Source organism: Hyla sarda, unplaced genomic scaffold (genome assembly GCF_029499605.1).
Source record: "Hyla sarda isolate aHylSar1 unplaced genomic scaffold, aHylSar1.hap1 scaffold_552, whole genome shotgun sequence".
NCBI lineage: Eukaryota > Metazoa > Chordata > Amphibia > Anura > Hylidae > Hyla > Hyla sarda.
In genome coordinates, this window is record NW_026610564.1 from 61,221 (window position 1) to 78,644 (window position 17,424).

At 47.2% G+C, this 17,424-nt stretch overlaps 3 protein-coding genes across 3 annotated transcripts in view; 1 reads left to right on the top strand and 2 right to left on the bottom strand.

Annotated features, from left to right (window-relative positions):
- The window catches only part of LOC130339796 (uncharacterized), a 75,469-nt gene that overhangs the window by 51,077 nt on the left and 6,968 nt on the right, over positions 1–17,424 (bottom strand). Inside the window, exon 2 of the mRNA XM_056554090.1 lies at positions 5,849–6,220. Coding sequence (XP_056410065.1) covers positions 5,849–6,220 — 372 coding nt within the window. The remainder of the gene's footprint in view (positions 1–5,848; positions 6,221–17,424) is intronic.
- On the top strand, positions 2,819–3,233 carry LOC130339782 (histone H2A type 1). The gene has a single exon (XM_056554078.1). The coding sequence runs from the start codon at positions 2,841–2,843 to the stop codon at positions 3,231–3,233; it is 393 nt and encodes a 130-aa protein (XP_056410053.1). The 5' UTR covers positions 2,819–2,840.
- On the bottom strand, positions 7,083–7,742 carry LOC130339779 (histone H1B-like). The gene has a single exon (XM_056554075.1). The coding sequence runs from the start codon at positions 7,731–7,733 to the stop codon at positions 7,083–7,085; it is 651 nt and encodes a 216-aa protein (XP_056410050.1). The 5' UTR covers positions 7,734–7,742.

Sequence of the window (17,424 nt, forward strand, 5' to 3'; positions counted from 1 at the left end):
ACCGTAAGTGGTGCATAGAGGACGCTAAAGGGTTAAATCTAGGCGGAGTTATAGACCCGAATGTTCGCTCATTGGTTGATCACCGCAGTTGACTATTTTGAAATTCCCGCTCTTCTTCTGATCGTTTCTCCCTTTGTCTCGTCCTCTTCCCTGTACACGTGACTACATTCCTCTGGTTTCTGTAAATAGGAAGAAATAGGCGGCGGATGGGAAACTGTTGGGGCCGATCAGGGGGATTCTAGTGAGGCGGAGAGGAGAGAGGACACTATGTCCGGGGCTGACATCACAATGGTGGGTGTATACGGGGTCTTCCCTGCAGAGTATATAGAGGAGCCGCGTCCCTGTCCTATTCCAGACCTGATACCGATCACATCCTGCACCCTCCCCCAGCAGCCTGACTCCCTTCACCTGAAAAGGAGGCGGCAGGGAAATTATTTTTTATACATTATTTTATTGTTCTATGTATTAAATTACTGGAAAAGATCGCCCAGTGTGAACACTGACCGTGCGGTTGTTTTACAATCTATTTTACCTGTCAGCGATCACCGTGTATTTAGACCTGATGAAGTCTTAGTGGGGGGGAGAGATTCCCGGGCCCGTCATTGATAAAACCCTTCCCGATCTGGCTATAACGCGTGTCCGTGTGAATATAGCGTTAACTATAGAAAAGCGTTGGATGAATCTTCTGAAAGTAAAATTAAAATATGATTTAAAAAAAATCAAGATGGAACATTAAAACTAATACCAATAAAACGAGTTAAGAGGCAAAAAATAAAACATTTATCATGAAGCATAAAAGTTATCACAGGGCTACTAGTATTATTGGTTACAATAGATAATCTAAACCACTGAAATGCGTCTGGTTACCCCCATCTATGTGACCACACAACTGGAAAATCATTTTTATTTGCGCAAAAAACAAGCGCTAGATTGTGACAACTTTCAATCATCATTAACTCTTTAGCGAGGACTCTACTCCAGTATTATCACTGGGAACATCCAGACCGCACCTGGACACCACTGATCTCTCCCCTTCAGGCTTCCATGCACGGCCGGTTTATTCACAAGCTGAGACCGAGACAGCGGGAGGGTGATCGGTGTATGAGTGGGAGCGGTGTGCGGTTATCTACACCAGACTTTTACTTATAATTCATGACTATAAATAATTTCCAAAGATTATAACCAACGGCAGCTGTGCGAGCATTGCGCCTAGGATTAGGATCTTTATTGGTGACATACACGAGAATGAGGGGGATCTCTCCATTGTTATCGGGTCTGGAGGAAGCGGGAAATTCAAACCCTGAACATCCTGTGATCAGCCAATGTGTGAGTGTGGAAAGGGGCATTAATAAATGAACATTGACCCATCGGGATTTATATAGAATTAATGCTGCCTATGAGCGGAGAAATACTCTGATACTGTGGTGTCCTTCCTGCTGTGTAGAGTCGGGCTCGGGTCCTTTGTCATTTCATTGTAGTAAACATGCCGCTAAAGGGTTAACAATGAGCCGTGTGCGCGGTCCCGATAACAATGGAGAGATCTCCCCGAGATGTAGAGGCTGATTCTGTGGCTGACTACTACCCTCATCCTCCTTGTTTCTCTATTGTTCCCTCCCAGTCAGTGCACACACAGTAGGATGAGAGTCTCATAATAAACCCCGGCGATACCGATCAATAGATTCCCCGGTCAGTAAATTAGGATTTATAGATTGTGCAGACTACATATTATAGCGTTACCGCAACAATTCACTCCAGTAAGGCTGTGTGATCGATCAGGAGATTATAGAAGAAATAATCGGGGAATCTGGTGGAGGAGACACTTAACACTGATCACAAGACAGATCGGGCAATGGGTTAACTACGGAGAACTCTACAGCGCCCCCCGCTCCACCACAGGAGAATATACATCCTGCAGTCAGTGAGAACCGCAGCCGCCGCTCTGATCTCACCCGATCCCGGAGCAGAATATATATAGTATCAATAGACTGTACTGACAGAATAGCGGCCACATATACAGAAGAGAATACGGGGAATACAGACAGGAGAAGCCCCAGCTCTATTATAGACAATGTGGCGGCTCTTAGAAGAGCCTTTGGGGTGACAGCAGGAGGCGGAGCAGGTTACTTGGCGCTGGTGTACTTGGTGACGGCCTTGGTGCCCTCGGACACGGCGTGCTTGGCCAGCTCTCCAGGCAGCAGCAGGCGCACGGCGGTCTGGATCTCCCGGGAGGTGATGGTGGAGCGCTTGTTGTAGTGAGCCAGGCGGGAGGCTTCCCCTGCGATGCGCTCGAAGATATCGTTGACAAAGGAGTTCATGATGCCCATGGCCTTGGAGGAGATGCCGGTGTCAGGGTGGACCTACTTGAGCACCTTGTACACGTAGATGGCATAGCTTTCCTTCCTGGTCTTCCTCCGCTTCTTGCCGTCCTTCTTCTGAGTCTTGGTCACGGCTTTCTTGGAGCCCTTCTTGGGGGCTGGTGCAGACTTGGCGGGATCAGGCATAATAATCACTCACAATCCTTCTTCACTAGAACAGAGAGAATAATGATGCTTCCTCCTCCCACCGCAGCCGTATTTATATGCAGCCCATGCAAATAAGAAATGCTGTCTGCTCACTGTTCTACTGGAGGAGCAAATCATGTGACCTGTGGGAGCGTCTTAAGCCCCGCCCAGTGCAGTTCATTGGTGTTTCTTCAAGTCTCGTCACCATTGGCAGGATTCAAATCTACCCAATCACGGGAGCCGAAGGGCGGAGCAGAAACATATAAAAGGCAGCAGAAAGAATATCTCAGTTACATCACAGAGAGACTTCTCTTGAGTATTTAGTTTTCAGTAATAATTATGTCTGGACGCGGCAAACAAGGAGGGAAGGTTCGGGCTAAGGCCAAGACCCGCTCATCCCGGGCAGGACTCCAGTTCCCCGTCGGTCGTGTGCACAGACTTCTCCGCAAAGGGAACTATGCCGAGAGGGTGGGCGCCGGTGCTCCGGTCTACCTGGCCGCTGTGCTGGAGTATTTAACCGCTGAGATCCTGGAATTGGCCGGTAATGCCGCCCGGGACAACAAGAAGACCCGCATCATCCCCCGTCATCTGCAGCTGGCCGTGCGCAATGACGAGGAGCTGAACAAGCTGCTGGGTGGGGTGACCATCGCCCAGGGAGGCGTCCTGCCCAACATCCAGGCCGTGCTGCTGCCCAAGAAGACCGAGAGCAGCAAAGCGGCCAAGAGCAAGTGATCACCGCTTCCCAGATCATCCCGAACACCAAAGGCTCTTCTAAGAGCCACCACATTGTCTCCTACAGAGCTGGCGCCGCTGATCTCGGGTGTGATAGGGATCTGGGCTGTTATAGGGATTAAACAACATCCGGCACATTTTATCTAGTATAGGACACCGTGTGGGTTGTGCAGAATGTAGTTTGTATTGGAAGGGTTAAGTCTCGTAATGAATACGTTTTCTCACGATGTAGTTTACGGATCCTCCACAATAGACGGGACCGCAGTGTAGAGATGGCGCCTCCTATACTGTAGCCTCCTGTGTAATGGAAGCTCCTGAACACATCGGATCTCCAGCCGCATTACACAGCGCGGCCTCCATCCAGCCGATCAGGGGGTCAGCGCTTCTCCATCGTTGGTTACATAAAGATCCCGGCACTCGCTGTATACAGTGACCGGGAATAATCGCCCCAGAGCCGGCCGGAGATCAGCCAATAAGAGCTCGGTATCCGGCTATAGAACTGTTATTTTCCCGCTCATTCTACAGTTATCGCTGTAGAATGAGAATAATGAATAAATACAAATATAAATGACACAAATATAATTAAGAATAAAACGAGGAAAGTTGTAGTAAACTAGATAGTCTCAGCTGGGTCTCTCGGAGAACAATAACATTGATCATGAAACATAATAGTCATCTCAGAGCCCTTTAGATACTAGTATTATTGTTAAAATAGATAGTAATCACATAAAATAGTTAACCCATTATTGCACTAGTAAAACAGACAGATCGGTGAAGTGAAGGAAAGGCTGAGCTGTTATAAAAAGTAACAATCCCGTTAGATGTAACGAATGAGACACTAGAAACACTTTGTTACTAAGAAAATGTCTCAATATTAATTCCAATAAAGAAACATAAAACACAATTTGAATAGTTTTGGTTGGACACAATGTATGATATCGCACTGTGTGTATGCTACCAATGAAATTGTGAGTCCATGCGCAATATTCGTAAATTATAGTCCTGAATTAATAGTAAAAGGCCGGTGTACGCTCACCCTCCTGCTGTCTCGGCTCAGCTTGTGAATAAATCGGCCGTGCATGGAAGCCTGAAGGGGAGAGATCGGTGGGGTCTATTTTAACCAATAACATTAATAACCACAGGGTCCTGAGATTACTTTTATGCTTCATAATAAATGGTATATATATATATATATTTTATTCCCTGTAACTTTCCTCTTTTTATTCGAATTTAATTGTTCCTTTTGCTCCATTCTTTTCCCTTCCATTATTAGTATCCCATTCTCTATCCCTTCCCTCCCAGGAGGCTGAGATTCTCGGACACTTATTCGGATAGAGAACACCGGAGGTCTAGGAGATGATTTACTATTAATAGATTAGTCCTGAGCTTTTCTATTAGCGCTATATTCACACGGACACGCGTTATATTCACATCGGGGAGGATTTTTATCAATGACGGGCCCGGGAATCTCTCCCCCCCCCACTAAGACTTCATCAGGTCTAAATACACGGTGATCGCTGACAGGATTTGGTAGAACAGAGCATGTGACTTAATCGGCCAATCCCCGTTCAATGTGGAATATATGTAAAGATCTAGCCGACTTACAAATGTCAGAACAATTCTGTATAGAAGAAGGGATTTGGCGGCCTCTCTAGTCCCTTTCCTGACTGTGTGTAGGAAGGAAAGCTGCTGACCTCTAGATGCCCTTGTCTGATTGGATGTGCAGCGGAATAAAATGGATTGTAAAACAACCGCACGATCAGGGTTCACACTGGGCGATCTCTTGCAGCTGAGTGACATAATATCGGAATTTAGTACATTAAATAACAACAAAATGACCATGTATAAAATACAGGATAGCTTTCCCCGCCGCATTCTCAGCAGTGTCGGGCTGCAGGATGTGATCGGTATCAGGTCTGGAATAGGACAGGGACGCGGCTCCTCTATATATTCTGCAGGGAAGATCCCGTATACACCCACCATTATGATGTCAGCCCCGGACATAGTGTCCTCTCTCCTCTCCGCCTCACTAGAATCCCCCTGATCGGCCCCAACAGTTTCCCCTCCACCGCCTTTTTCTTCCTATTTACAGAAACAAGAGGAATGTAGTCACGTGTACAGGGAAGAGGACGAGACAAAGGGAGAAACGATCAGAAGAAGAGCGGGAATTTCAAAATGGTCAACTGCGGTGATCAACCAATGAGCGAACATTCGGGTCTATAACTTCACCTAGAGTTAACCCTTTAGTGTCCTCTATGCATCAATTAGTCACAAGTGTCGGGAGACTGAAGCCAGCAGCACCGATCACACAGGGGCATTACACTGCGGAGGTCACGATTTACATCACTATAGTAACTGAATATAATTCAGTACTGAGGGGGTTAACTGCAGAGAACAATCCCGGGATCCTGCTTATGAGAACAGGCGGAGTATAGGAGCAGAACAATGGAGAGGATAAGGAATCAGCTCGTTCTATAGATAATTTGGTGGCTCTGATAAGAGCCTTTGTGTTGTATGCGGGTCCCGGGTAGATCTAAGCTCTCTCCCCACGGATCCTGCGGGCCAGCTGGATGTCTTTGGGCATGATGGTGACCCTCTTGGCGTGGATGGCGCACAGATTGGTGTCCTCAAAGAGTCCCACCAGGTAAGCCTCGCTGGCCTCCTGCAGGGCCATGACCGCCGAGCTCTGGAAGCGAAGATCGGTCTTGAAGTCCTGGGCGATCTCTCTCACCAGGCGCTGGAAGGGGAGCTTCCGGATCAGCAGCTCGGTGGACTTCTGGTAGCGGCGGATCTCACGGAGAGCCACTGTACCTGGACGGTAGCGGTGAGGCTTCTTCACCCCACCAGTGGCGGGAGCGCTCTTCCTGGCGGCCTTAGTAGCCAGCTGCTTGCGGGGAGCTTTCCCTCCGGTGGATTTACGAGCGGTCTGCTTGGTCCTGGCCATGATCCTCTGTACACGTACACAGCGGAGAAGTGATGGAGAACGAGCGCGGAGCAGAACATTTATTCTCCTCGTCTTGTCCCCATTGGTTCATGTAAATCCCACCCCTGCATCCCATTGGCTGATTCTTACAACCAATGAGCCCGCCAAAATACGTGTGACGTCAGCAATTGTTCTTTGTTAGAAAGAGGCAGGACCCATCCTCGCCCTATTCGAGCCTTCCCTGCGGATGGACGTAACTCCCGATAATAGCGCCCTCCCCCGTGTCCCCTCAGACATGACGCGGTACCGCATTTCGGGTGTTCACACTGATTGCCTGCCGCTCCCCTATATTCAGACTCTATTCGGGACTGCATGACTTTAAATAGTAATAAAACTAAGCAGCAAACTAACCCTCGGGATGGGGGAAATAATATGTGCACAACCTATTACCCAAAGGGTTACATTTATCCCCAAATATCTGGTAAATCAATAATTTCCATAATCCCGTTTATCCTTAGGGCGTCTATCACAGCAGTGTAAATCCTTATAGTTTATACATAGGATCTACAATGTGTTACAATAGTGACACCTGGTGGAGAGATTTATAATCTTTTTGTTGCCGATTTGTAACAATAATTATATTTCCCCCAAGCGCTGACCCTACAAGTGTTACAGCGGCAGAAAGATACAATGGTTGGTTACAGAACAGACTCAGCTGAGTGTTCATAAGGGGATCTAGAACTAGTAAAGGCAGATGTATTGGGATTGATAAAATATAATAAAGTGATAATATAGATTTATATCACTGTATTATATCCTTTATGTATCCCGGGGGTTACACGGGCATTGATCGTACAGCTCTGTCTGGAGGAGGTGGTGGCTCTGAAAAGAGCCTTTGTGGGATAAGTACAGGACGAGGCTCCCGATTATTTCTTAGTCGCGCTCTTCTTGGCTTTAGTCACCTTCTTAGCCGGGCTCTTGGCAGCTTTGGGTTTGGCCGCCTTCTTAGCCGGGCTCTTGGTCACCTTCTTGGGAGCAGCCTTCGGCTTCTTGGGGCTCTTGGCCGCTGCAGGCTTCTTGGCTTTCTTCGGGCTCTTGGACGCTGCAGGCTTCTTGGCTTTCTTCGGGCTCTTGGCCGCGCTCGGAGCCTTCTTTGGCTTCTTAGGGGATTTGGTCGCTTTCTTAGCTGCTGCAGGCTTCTTGGCCGCAGCCGCCGGCTTCTTCTTGGCCGCCTTGTCCTTAGTCTCCAGCTGGTTCTTGTTGATCTTGAAGGATCCGGAGGCGCCGCTGCCTTTCACCTGGAGCAGGGTTCCCTTGGTCACCAGCCCCTTGATGGCCAGCTTCAGGCGGCTGTTGTTCTTGTCTACATCGTATCCTCCGGCAGCCAGAGCCTTCTTCAGGGCGGCCAGAGACACCCCACTGCGCTCCTTAGAGGCGGACACGGCTTTAACGAGCAGCTCGGACACGCTGGGACCGGAGGGTTTGTGGCTTTTCTTGGCGGCTGATTTCTTCGGCTGCTTCTTGGATTTTGCGGCCGGTTCGGCGGGAGGAGCAGCGGCTGGTGCGGTTTCTGCCATCTTATAAATCACAACTACACAAATATCGTGAAGGATAAATGCTGAGACCGGAGCTGCTGGCGCCTCTTATATGTACAGCGGCTGCGCAATGATTGGCTGCTGAGATGTCACCGTCCGGAGCTGCTATTGGCTGACACAGAGAACAGGCCCCGCCCCATCCCGTCTGGACCCGGCCGAAGTTCCGCTACAACCTTGTGCTTCCCTGCCCGGGATAAAATATCTTTACCGGCTAGAACCGGACAGGAGAGATCCCCTTCTCCGTGTCTTCCTCCTCCCTAACATCCCCCCTAACGGTTTATACCCGTCATTATCGGAGGTGCCGGGGAGGAGCCGGGAGGAGGCCCCGGGATCTCCGCCACAGTCTTCCCGATCTGCACATCACTGTGTATCCGGGAATATAAATCTGCTGCTGGGGATCGTTCCTTCTATTCCCGGCACCGGTCACCATCACACGGATCTTTACTACAACATCTACCGTCCAGGAAGCTGATTGCACGATGCGGAGACGGCCTGGAGCTGCTGAGAGCCCCGGAGGGTAACACAGGCGGCGCCTCCGCTCACTGCCAGCTCCCTGTCCGGATATATAGATATAATACGGACAACGTGTCCATTTACTGACCCGGAGATGATGGGGGGAGTTGTCTACAAGTAGATGTGATGACTGTTCTCTCCTTCATCTTCCTTACAGCTTCCCGACCCATAACACCCGCAGATGTCTCCTCATGTCTGCAGAGAGCACTTGGCCCGGGTGCGGGGGGGAGGAGGAGGATTTGGACCTAGAGCTGGGGCTCCTACCCCCTGGGGATATTCTCTCACATCCCGGCTGTGCAGGAGGTCAGGGGGAAGGGGATACAGATTCTCCATGATGGGGAATTATGTAATCTCCTTGTTGGTATTCTTTGTAATCTCCAACGTGTTTTGAAGCCACCGGGCAGGAGCTGTCACAGCTGATCCGGCTTCGGGGCGTGTTCGGGCCGGGAACTGAGGAAGGAGATGCCGCAGTTAAAAGATATAACCCGGTCCCCGACTGAAGCTCTGGAAGTAGAAGTGGTCGGGTCGGAGGATCGTGTCCGGGCTGCTCAGCGGTGAGAAAGGAGACAGTGATAGCGGGAACCGGCGAGGACAGAGCGGAGGGAGCGGAGAGCAGTGACGGGGTCAGAGGGGCTGAAGATGGAAGGAGAAGAACAAAGAAGTCAGAATCCTGATCCAGATACAAGAGACTCCGTATTCTCTGTAGGATCCTTCCACCTCACAGAATGTCTTCTATCCCCAGATCCCTCGTCTGTTAAGTGATGACCCCGAGGATCCTATTGTGATTTCTCTCACAGATTATCTCCATTACAGGACCTGCTTGTACATTACCAGGATGACATCGGGGATTCTTATATTGGTTGTATATATGGTCCTGATAACAGAGAACATTATACCTGGGAGAGAAAGCCCTATCCCGGCCGCTGCACTGATACTTCCATGTCATATTTGTATTCCACACAACAATTGTATGAAGCCAGCCCGCCTGCTGAATCCCAGCTCCTGTGCTCGGGAAAGGTGGAGAGCCGCACAGCAAGCATCAGACTGCCGACATCCAAGAGGAACTCCAGCCGGGCGGACAATAAAACTCTTCTTCTTTATTATCTTCTAATTAATAATGTAATAAAATATTATGTTTACCTCATACAATGCACGGAATGATAATGTATCATATTAATATAAATGGTTTATAAAGATAACAATGTGAATTCATACAAATGTAACAGGCTTAGTCCACAAACTAGACTCCACCCTACAGGTTCGGAACGGGATATAACACGGTATAAGTATAACCATAAATCCTCCTGTCTCTGATAGAATGATGTCATTTATACTTCCATTGTAAATGTGCAGATGGACCGATGACGTCACGGCCCATGTACATTAGGGACATGTCACCTACTGTGTTACAGAATGTCCGTGTCATGTATTATATAGATGACACCAGACCCACAGCCCATCCACAACGGGGCAACATTATAAAGTAATAAATTCTTTGTTTTGTGCAGTCTCTCCAGGACCAACACATCTTATTCACTCTTTATGATGGACTCCTGTCTGTTAGTTTCCACGTTGATACATTAGTTATTTATTCATTTGTTTATTCTTATTAATACATTGTTGTTACATTGTATACTTTTGTAATTCCCCTTCCTGCTCTCAACGAGACTTCTCAGGAGAATTAGGGGTTAATGAGCAGAGACTGTAATAGAGTAATACATTTTTATTTTTATATACACAGGTTGTCATTGAATACAACTATTGGTGATCGGGACTAAACCGCGTAGATTCCATTCCTACCACAAGTGCAGAGACCTGCCCAGTATTATCATAAGGTGTCTGAACAGTAGGTCCCAGTTCACACATGAGATCGCGGCTGCACTGTCATCTCTTGCCAGATTTCCCCGGTCAGGGGCCGGAGGTTTCTGATAGAATTTCCCTTCCTTGGAAAAGATTGATCCTGAGCTTTTCTGTTATTAGCGCTATATTCACACGGACAAGCGTTATATCCAGATCTGCTATATAGGATAAGGTCACATTCAAGTATTTGTTTAGAGAAGCCGAAGACTTTGTCAGTGACGGGAATCTCCTCCCCGGTATACAGGCTCCGATACATGTATCTCTATGGGGTTTATTTGGTTAACCTTCTGTTTAATGCAAATTAGAATCGAATCCTTAATTGAATTACTAGGTAACCGCGTAATAACAGGAAACCACAGAATTGTCGGGAACCTGATAATCACCAATGTAATTGCTGTTAATTGACACAAGATGTCGCTGTTGTACAATGAATGGAATAAAGAACTAGAACTGTGCGGCGAGTAGATGGCGCTATATTTATTAAAACAGTATAAATCCTTACAGTTACAGTTTATACAGATCAGATACATTGTGTTACAATAGTGACACCTGCTGGTGAGAGATTTGTATTCTAATCTTTACATGTTACCAAAGTGTAACGTCGAATATTTATATTTTCTCAGGTTCTAATTGAGACACAAATAGATACAACGATAGATGGTGACTAAGACTTGTAATAACAACACAACAAGTTCAGCTGCTCTTATATCTGGTATAGGATAATCAGGGGTGGAAGAGTCTAGAATATATACATACATCTGCATTGTGCTTGATATAACAAAACATAATAATAAAGTGATGTAATATAGAAGAGCTTGTATATTAGGATGTGGAGTTACAGATTTCCAGTCTCCAAGGTGATGAATTATGTGATCTCCTTGTTGGAGCTGCGGGGCAGGAGCTGTCACCTCTGATCGGGCTCCGGGGAGTGTTCGGGCCGCCAGGAGAGAAGAGAGATGCCGCAATATAATCCGGGGAGAAAGAGGAGAAAGGGGAAAGTGATAGAGAGAACGGGGATAAAGTCACCATTATACTTATATATGACATGTCTAATAGACGTGTTGGGCGCATATATTCGCAATGCGAATATTTATCTTGAATATTTGCATTTTTCTTTTTTTTGTCATATCACAGTGATCATCCCTCCCTGCTTCAAGCTTATGGTTTAAACAAGGCTCCAATACTCGTTACAGTGTCAGACATTCACATATGGGCCTATGAGACTGATCATGTTTGCTGAAGATCACGCGATATTGTGCATGCTAATTTTATGGCGCATAGTAAAAAAAAGGCCGCAAATTGTACGAATATTTGTCAATATATTAGCGAAATATCGCGAATTCTAATGTGGCCTATTCCGCTCAATGTCTATGAGAGAAAATGCCATATATCGGCCTCTATTCCGGACACTGTTTGGGGCCGTGTACCCCTCATCCCCCCGAGGAGTCCGGGGAATATTGGTCTTTATATAGGAAAGTGTTTTATTTCTTTTCTGTTTAGTTTTTTCTTCCAGTATCAGCTGGAGGACTATGAACCCTGCGCTGCTGTTAGTTATCGGGGTGAAAGGTCACAGGAGGATTGTGTCCTCTATGGAAAGGGTTCAGGTCTTTTATTAGGACAGATTTTGTTACGTTCATTGTTCTTGTTAAGATCCTGATAGATGGGGAATTATTTATCATATATTGGGGGTACAGTCCACATAAAACATAGGCCGCTCTTTTTCTGTAATTTCTTATAGATAGAAACTGACGTGAATTCCTCCGGTCTGACCCCAGATCACGTGGGGTAATACATTTTGAGTGGCGGCTGCAACACTGGGAAACCCTAATCCACACCCGCGGGTCCTTAGGAGATCTTCAGGTAGGTTACACTTTTATCCCCAGAATAACTTGGAGCATTGATCAGAATATTGGATTAATTTGTCTATGAAGTTGCGACTTTTTGCTCAGGGAATAGTATAATTTAATGCGGAAGATTTTTTTTTAGCCCGTATTATCACAAACCTAAAACTAATAATCATAAATCTAGAATATAGAATAGTTATTCTGAAATAAGAAGTATAAATGACTGTTATCATTTAGTTTAAAGCTCCATAGGGTCTTCTTGTCTCTTATACAGAATGGGCAGCAGGAGGCCGCGGCTGTAACACAATGACCTGTCCCTGCTGCACAAGTCATATGGGAGATATCTGTTGTATTATTGTCATTTTTTTTTTAAATAATACATTATTAATTTATTATATATATCTGCAAGAGATCGCAAAGTGTGAACCCTGATCTTGCGGTTGTTTTACAATCCATTTTATTCCGCTGCACATCCAATCAGACAAGGGCATCTAGAGGTCAGCAGCTTTCCTTCCTACACACAGTCAGGAAAGGGACTAGAGAGGCCGCCGAATTCCTTCTTCTATACAAAATTGTTCTGCCATTTGTAAGTCGGCTAGATCTTTACATATATTCCACATTGAACGGGGATTGGCCGATTAAGTCACATGCTCTGTTCTAACAAATCCAATAATTCTTCCCCATAACTGTCAATCTCAATCACCAATTAGAATGATTTCTATAATTGACAGAGATCAGAGGAAAGTATCTGTCTATTGGCCAGAACCGAGCATGTGACATCATCATGTGACTTCATCATCCAATCCCCATTCAGTTGTGGAATATTTAAACCTCTGCTAGTATTAAAAAAAAAAGTCAGAATAATTTTGTATAGCACCTCTGTGTAATGTAATTAAAAATAATATAATTTAATAATAAATAGTATTAAAAAAATCCCATATGTATATAAAAGGAATCAAGGACGCAGTTGGTCATTGGTGTCCCTGGGGGCCCCATGTGCTGAAACTCTGCAGGCGGCTGCCCTCAATTCACATTTTGTCAGCAGTAGTCATAAGCTGTTCTATTCACTGACAGCAGTAGTCATAAGTAGTTCTATTCACTGACAGCAGTAGTCATAAGCAGTTCTATTCACTGACAGCAGTAGTCATAAGCTGTTCTATTCACTGACAGCAGTAGTCATAAGTAGTTCTATTCACTGACAGCAGTAGTCATAAGCAGTTCTATTCACTGACAGCAGTAGTCATAAGCTGTTCTATTCACTGACAGCAGTAGTCATAAGCTGTTCTATTCACTGACAGCAGTAGTCATAAGATGTTCTATTCACTGACAGTAGTAATAAGCGGTTCTATTCACTGACAGCAGTAGTCATAAGATGTTCTATTCACTGACAGCAGTAGTCATCAGCAGTTCTATTCACTGACAGCAGTAGTCATAAGATGTTCTATTCACTGACAGCAGTAGTCATAAGCAGTTCTATTCACTGACTGCAGTAGTTATAAGCTGTTCTATACACTGACAGCAGTAGTCATAAGCTGTTCTATTCACTGACAGTAGTCATAAGCTGTTCTATTCACTGACAGTAGTCATAAGCTGTTCTATTCACTGACAGCAGTAGTCATAAGTTGTTCTATTCACTGACAGCAGTAGTCATAAGTAGTTCTATTCACTGACAGCAGTAGTCATAAGTAGTTCTATTCACTGACAGCTTTTTTTTTATACAGTTTGTCATTACACTAAATGTAAATCGAGATTTTCCTAGCTTGTGACGGAAAATATTAGTTATATGAAGACAGGAGGCGAGTATCTTATGCATTATTCTTTCTTTAATAATGCCCATAGCAGAATTTTCAGTTTTCAATTCAATATAAAAGAAAAAACTACAACTCCCAGCAGTCCCAGGGCCACAGCGGCCACTCCCCGCCTTTAGCCACTATATAAGGGACTGCCCAGTATGGATCCTCCTCTTTCTGAATGAGAAACACCGCCGCACAGGAACCCAAAACTGCATCTGGACCTCTCCATCGCCACTCAAATCCCCGACCAGCCGGTCCACCACAGTAGCTTTCGGAGACAATCCGGACAACCTGGCCAGCGAAGGCCGAACTTCATCCCAACGGGGACTGTAGAGAACCCAAACAGTCTGCAACAAACAGGTCAGCCTCCTTCCGGAAAACACTCAACATGCTCAATATCCTGCAAAGAAAACAAAGAATCGTAATAGGGTTGGGTAAGGGAGGGAAGATACTCGCCTCCTGTCTTCATATAACTAATATTTTCCGTCACAAGCTAGGAAAATCTCGGTTTATATATCAGACAGGAGGCTCATATCTTATGCAAGTTCAAAGCTTAAACTATAAGAACAAAATAAATATATAAGTTATCCGACCACCATATTATAAAACCGACATGGAGACATGTTCCTCCGGTCTGAAGTAAAAATGGCGAAACGTGGTCTCTGACGACCAATCCGCTGCCATCAACAGGTCAGTGAGGGAGCCCCCCGACGTAACTATCTTAGTAGCCATCGCCCCTCTGGAAGAATGCGCTCCAACGAGGGAAACGTCTATACCAGCCATCTCCATGGCGGCGCGTACCCACCGCGCCAGGGTAGCGGACGAGACTGGATGATGAGGCCTGACATACGAAACCAGGAGCTGAGAAAAGGCCGGAGAGCGTAAGTTGGAAGTTTGCGTTTCATAAGCCTGTAGGCAACGCACAACACACAATCGAGGATGCGCGGGAAAATAAGGGTAAAAAACTGATTGAATACCCGTCTTTGTCCTTCGGACCACTGAGAACCTGACCCCCTGAGGCGAAAATTGACGCCTAGAAATGTCCAGGGCCTTTACGTCCGAGACTCTTTTAATGGAAACCAGACATAAAAGGACCGTAAGTTTGTAAGACAAAAGCTTTAATGACAAAGCCTCATTGTCCTCCCACCTGGCAAACATCTCCAGCAAGCTGGAAACATCCCAAGTGGACTGATACCTAGGACGGGGCGGTCGCCTAAATTTAATGCCCCGTAAGAGCCTACATACCAGGGGGTGTTTGCCAATCGGCAAAGCGTCCACCGGATAATGGTAAGCCGAAATGGCCGATCGGTACACATTGATGGAACTGTAGGACTTACCAGACTCAAAAGAGTCCGCCAGATAATTTACCACCATTGCTACAGGTGCTTGTACGGGATCAACCTGTCGTTGATCACACCAACGTATCCAGAGTCTCCAGGCTGATCGATATGCCGATCGAGTCCCGGGGGCCCAGGCCAGGGCGAGGAGGTTCCTAGCCCATTCCGAAAGGTCGCGGTCCGTGTCGGGCACCCCGAAACCAACCATGCTAGGAGAGTTAGGCTGCCGTCCGCTACCAGAGGGTGGAGACCCCTGGTCGGATTGGAGAGGATCTGCGGAAAAAGAGGGAGCAGTCTGGGGCAATCCACTGCCATCTCCAGAGCAATCGGAAACCATGGTTGCATCGGCCACCAGGGGGTGATCAACACAACCGTAGCCTTCTGGTTCGCTATCTGTATGAGAACTTTGGGGATCATCGAAAACGGGGGAAACGCATGGTGTGTCTCCCCCGTCCAAGATTGTCGGAGGGCGTCTACTGCTGACGCCTCCGGGTCCGGCCTCCAGCTGAAGAATCGCGGTAGCTGGTGGTTGAGGCGGGACGCAAATAGATCCACGCCCAACGGACCCCAAAGCAGCTCCAATTGCAGGAAAACTAAACGATCCAGACGCCAGTCGCTGGAATCCAAGAGATAGCGGGAATTCCAATCTGCTACTGTATTGGAAATCCCCGGAATGTACTCCGCCATAGGGATAATATTGCGGGAGAGGCAGAAGTGCCAAAAATCCTTGGCAATATCCGCCAGGATCCTGGACCTGGTGCCCCCCAAGCGGTTGATGTACTGCACCGCTGCAATATTGTCCATGCGTAATAATACGCAGCAATTGGAAGTTTCTGGCAAAAAACTCCGGACGGCGAATAACGCCGCCAGCATTTCCAATGCATTGATGTGTAGGAGAGATTCCTCGATGGACCAGCTCCCTCCTGTAGAAGCGTTGCCGAAGCGAGCGCCCCAGCCTCTCAGACTTGCGTCCGACTCTATGATGGCGTCCGGACAAGAGTTAAAGATTGTCTTGCCGTTCCACTCGACGGCATGGCGAAGCCACCACTGCAATTCTGCCCTGGCTTCTACCGAGAGGGACACCTCGTCTGCGTATCTGAGACCCTGACGCAGATGAAGGATCTTGAGCCTCTGGAGGGCCCTGTAATGGAGAGGGGCCGGAAATATGGCTTGAATGGAGGCCGCTAGAAGGCCCACCAGCCGGGCAAGTACCCGTAACGATAGGAAGCCTTTGCGTAGCAACGCTCTGATCTCCTTGCGTATGAGGGCCAATTTTGCTCTGGGCAAACGGAGAACGGCCTGATTGGTGTCCACCAAGAAGCCTAAAAATTCCAGTTCCTGAGCTGGGATGAGAATCGATTTCTCTTGGTTGATCAAGAAGCCCAGTCCTTCCAACAGAGATATCGTCCACCTCATGTGCTGGTAGGCCTGTGCTTTGGAGCGAGTCATGATAAGGAGGTCGTCTAGATAGATGATCAGACGCACCCCCCTGCTTCTTAGGGACGCCACCACTGGTTTCAGGAGTTTGGTGAAACACCACGGAGCGGACGATAGACCGAAAGGAAGGCATGTAAATTGCCACATTCGATCTCTCCATAGGAAGCGAAGAAGTTGTTGCGAAGAAGGATGCATGGGGATGGTGAGATAGGCGTCCTTTAAGTCCACCTTTACCAACCAGTCCTCCGGTTGAAGAAGGTCTCGAAGGCAATGTATGCCCTCCATTTTGAAATGTCGATAAGCGACATGCTGGTTCAGGTCTCGAAGATTTATCACGGGGCGATAGCCGCCCCCTTTCTTCTTTACAAGGAAGAGGTTGCTGATAAACCCCGGGGAAGAAGGGTCGACCTCCACCACTGCCTGTTTGGACACCAGGTCCTCTATTTCGTTGTCTATGAGAGCAACGTTGCGCTTTGCAAATCTGATAGGGGGCGGAATCACGCCCATTTCTGGTAAGGACAGAAGTTCTATGTGGAAACCTCTTATAGTCGTTAGTATCCACGCGTCTGCCGTAATCTCAGACCAAGCGTGGGTAAAATGTATCAGTCGTCCCCCCACAGGTATGTGTGAAAGTGGAGTGCGTGGAACACTTACCGGTATATGGACGAGATCGGGGGTAACCTCTGTTTCCACGTCCGCGCCACGGTCTACCACGGGGTGGGAAAAATGGCGCTGGCTGCGCCACTGACACGGTGTATGGAGGGGGAGCCTGAGGGTATTGTGGTGGAGCAGTTGCCCTGACATAGGGTCTGTAGGTGGAAGTGCGGCCGGCAGATCGGCCCCTACTTCTGCCGGCACGGGGAAAAATCTAGTTTGTTTCAGATTTTTT

Coding starts and splice junctions, on each gene's coding strand:
- LOC130339779 (XM_056554075.1), bottom strand. CDS start 7,733: ATGGCAGAAACCGCACCAGCCGCTGCTCCTCCCGCCGAACCGGCCGCA.
- LOC130339782 (XM_056554078.1), top strand. CDS start 2,841: ATGTCTGGACGCGGCAAACAAGGAGGGAAGGTTCGGGCTAAGGCCAAG.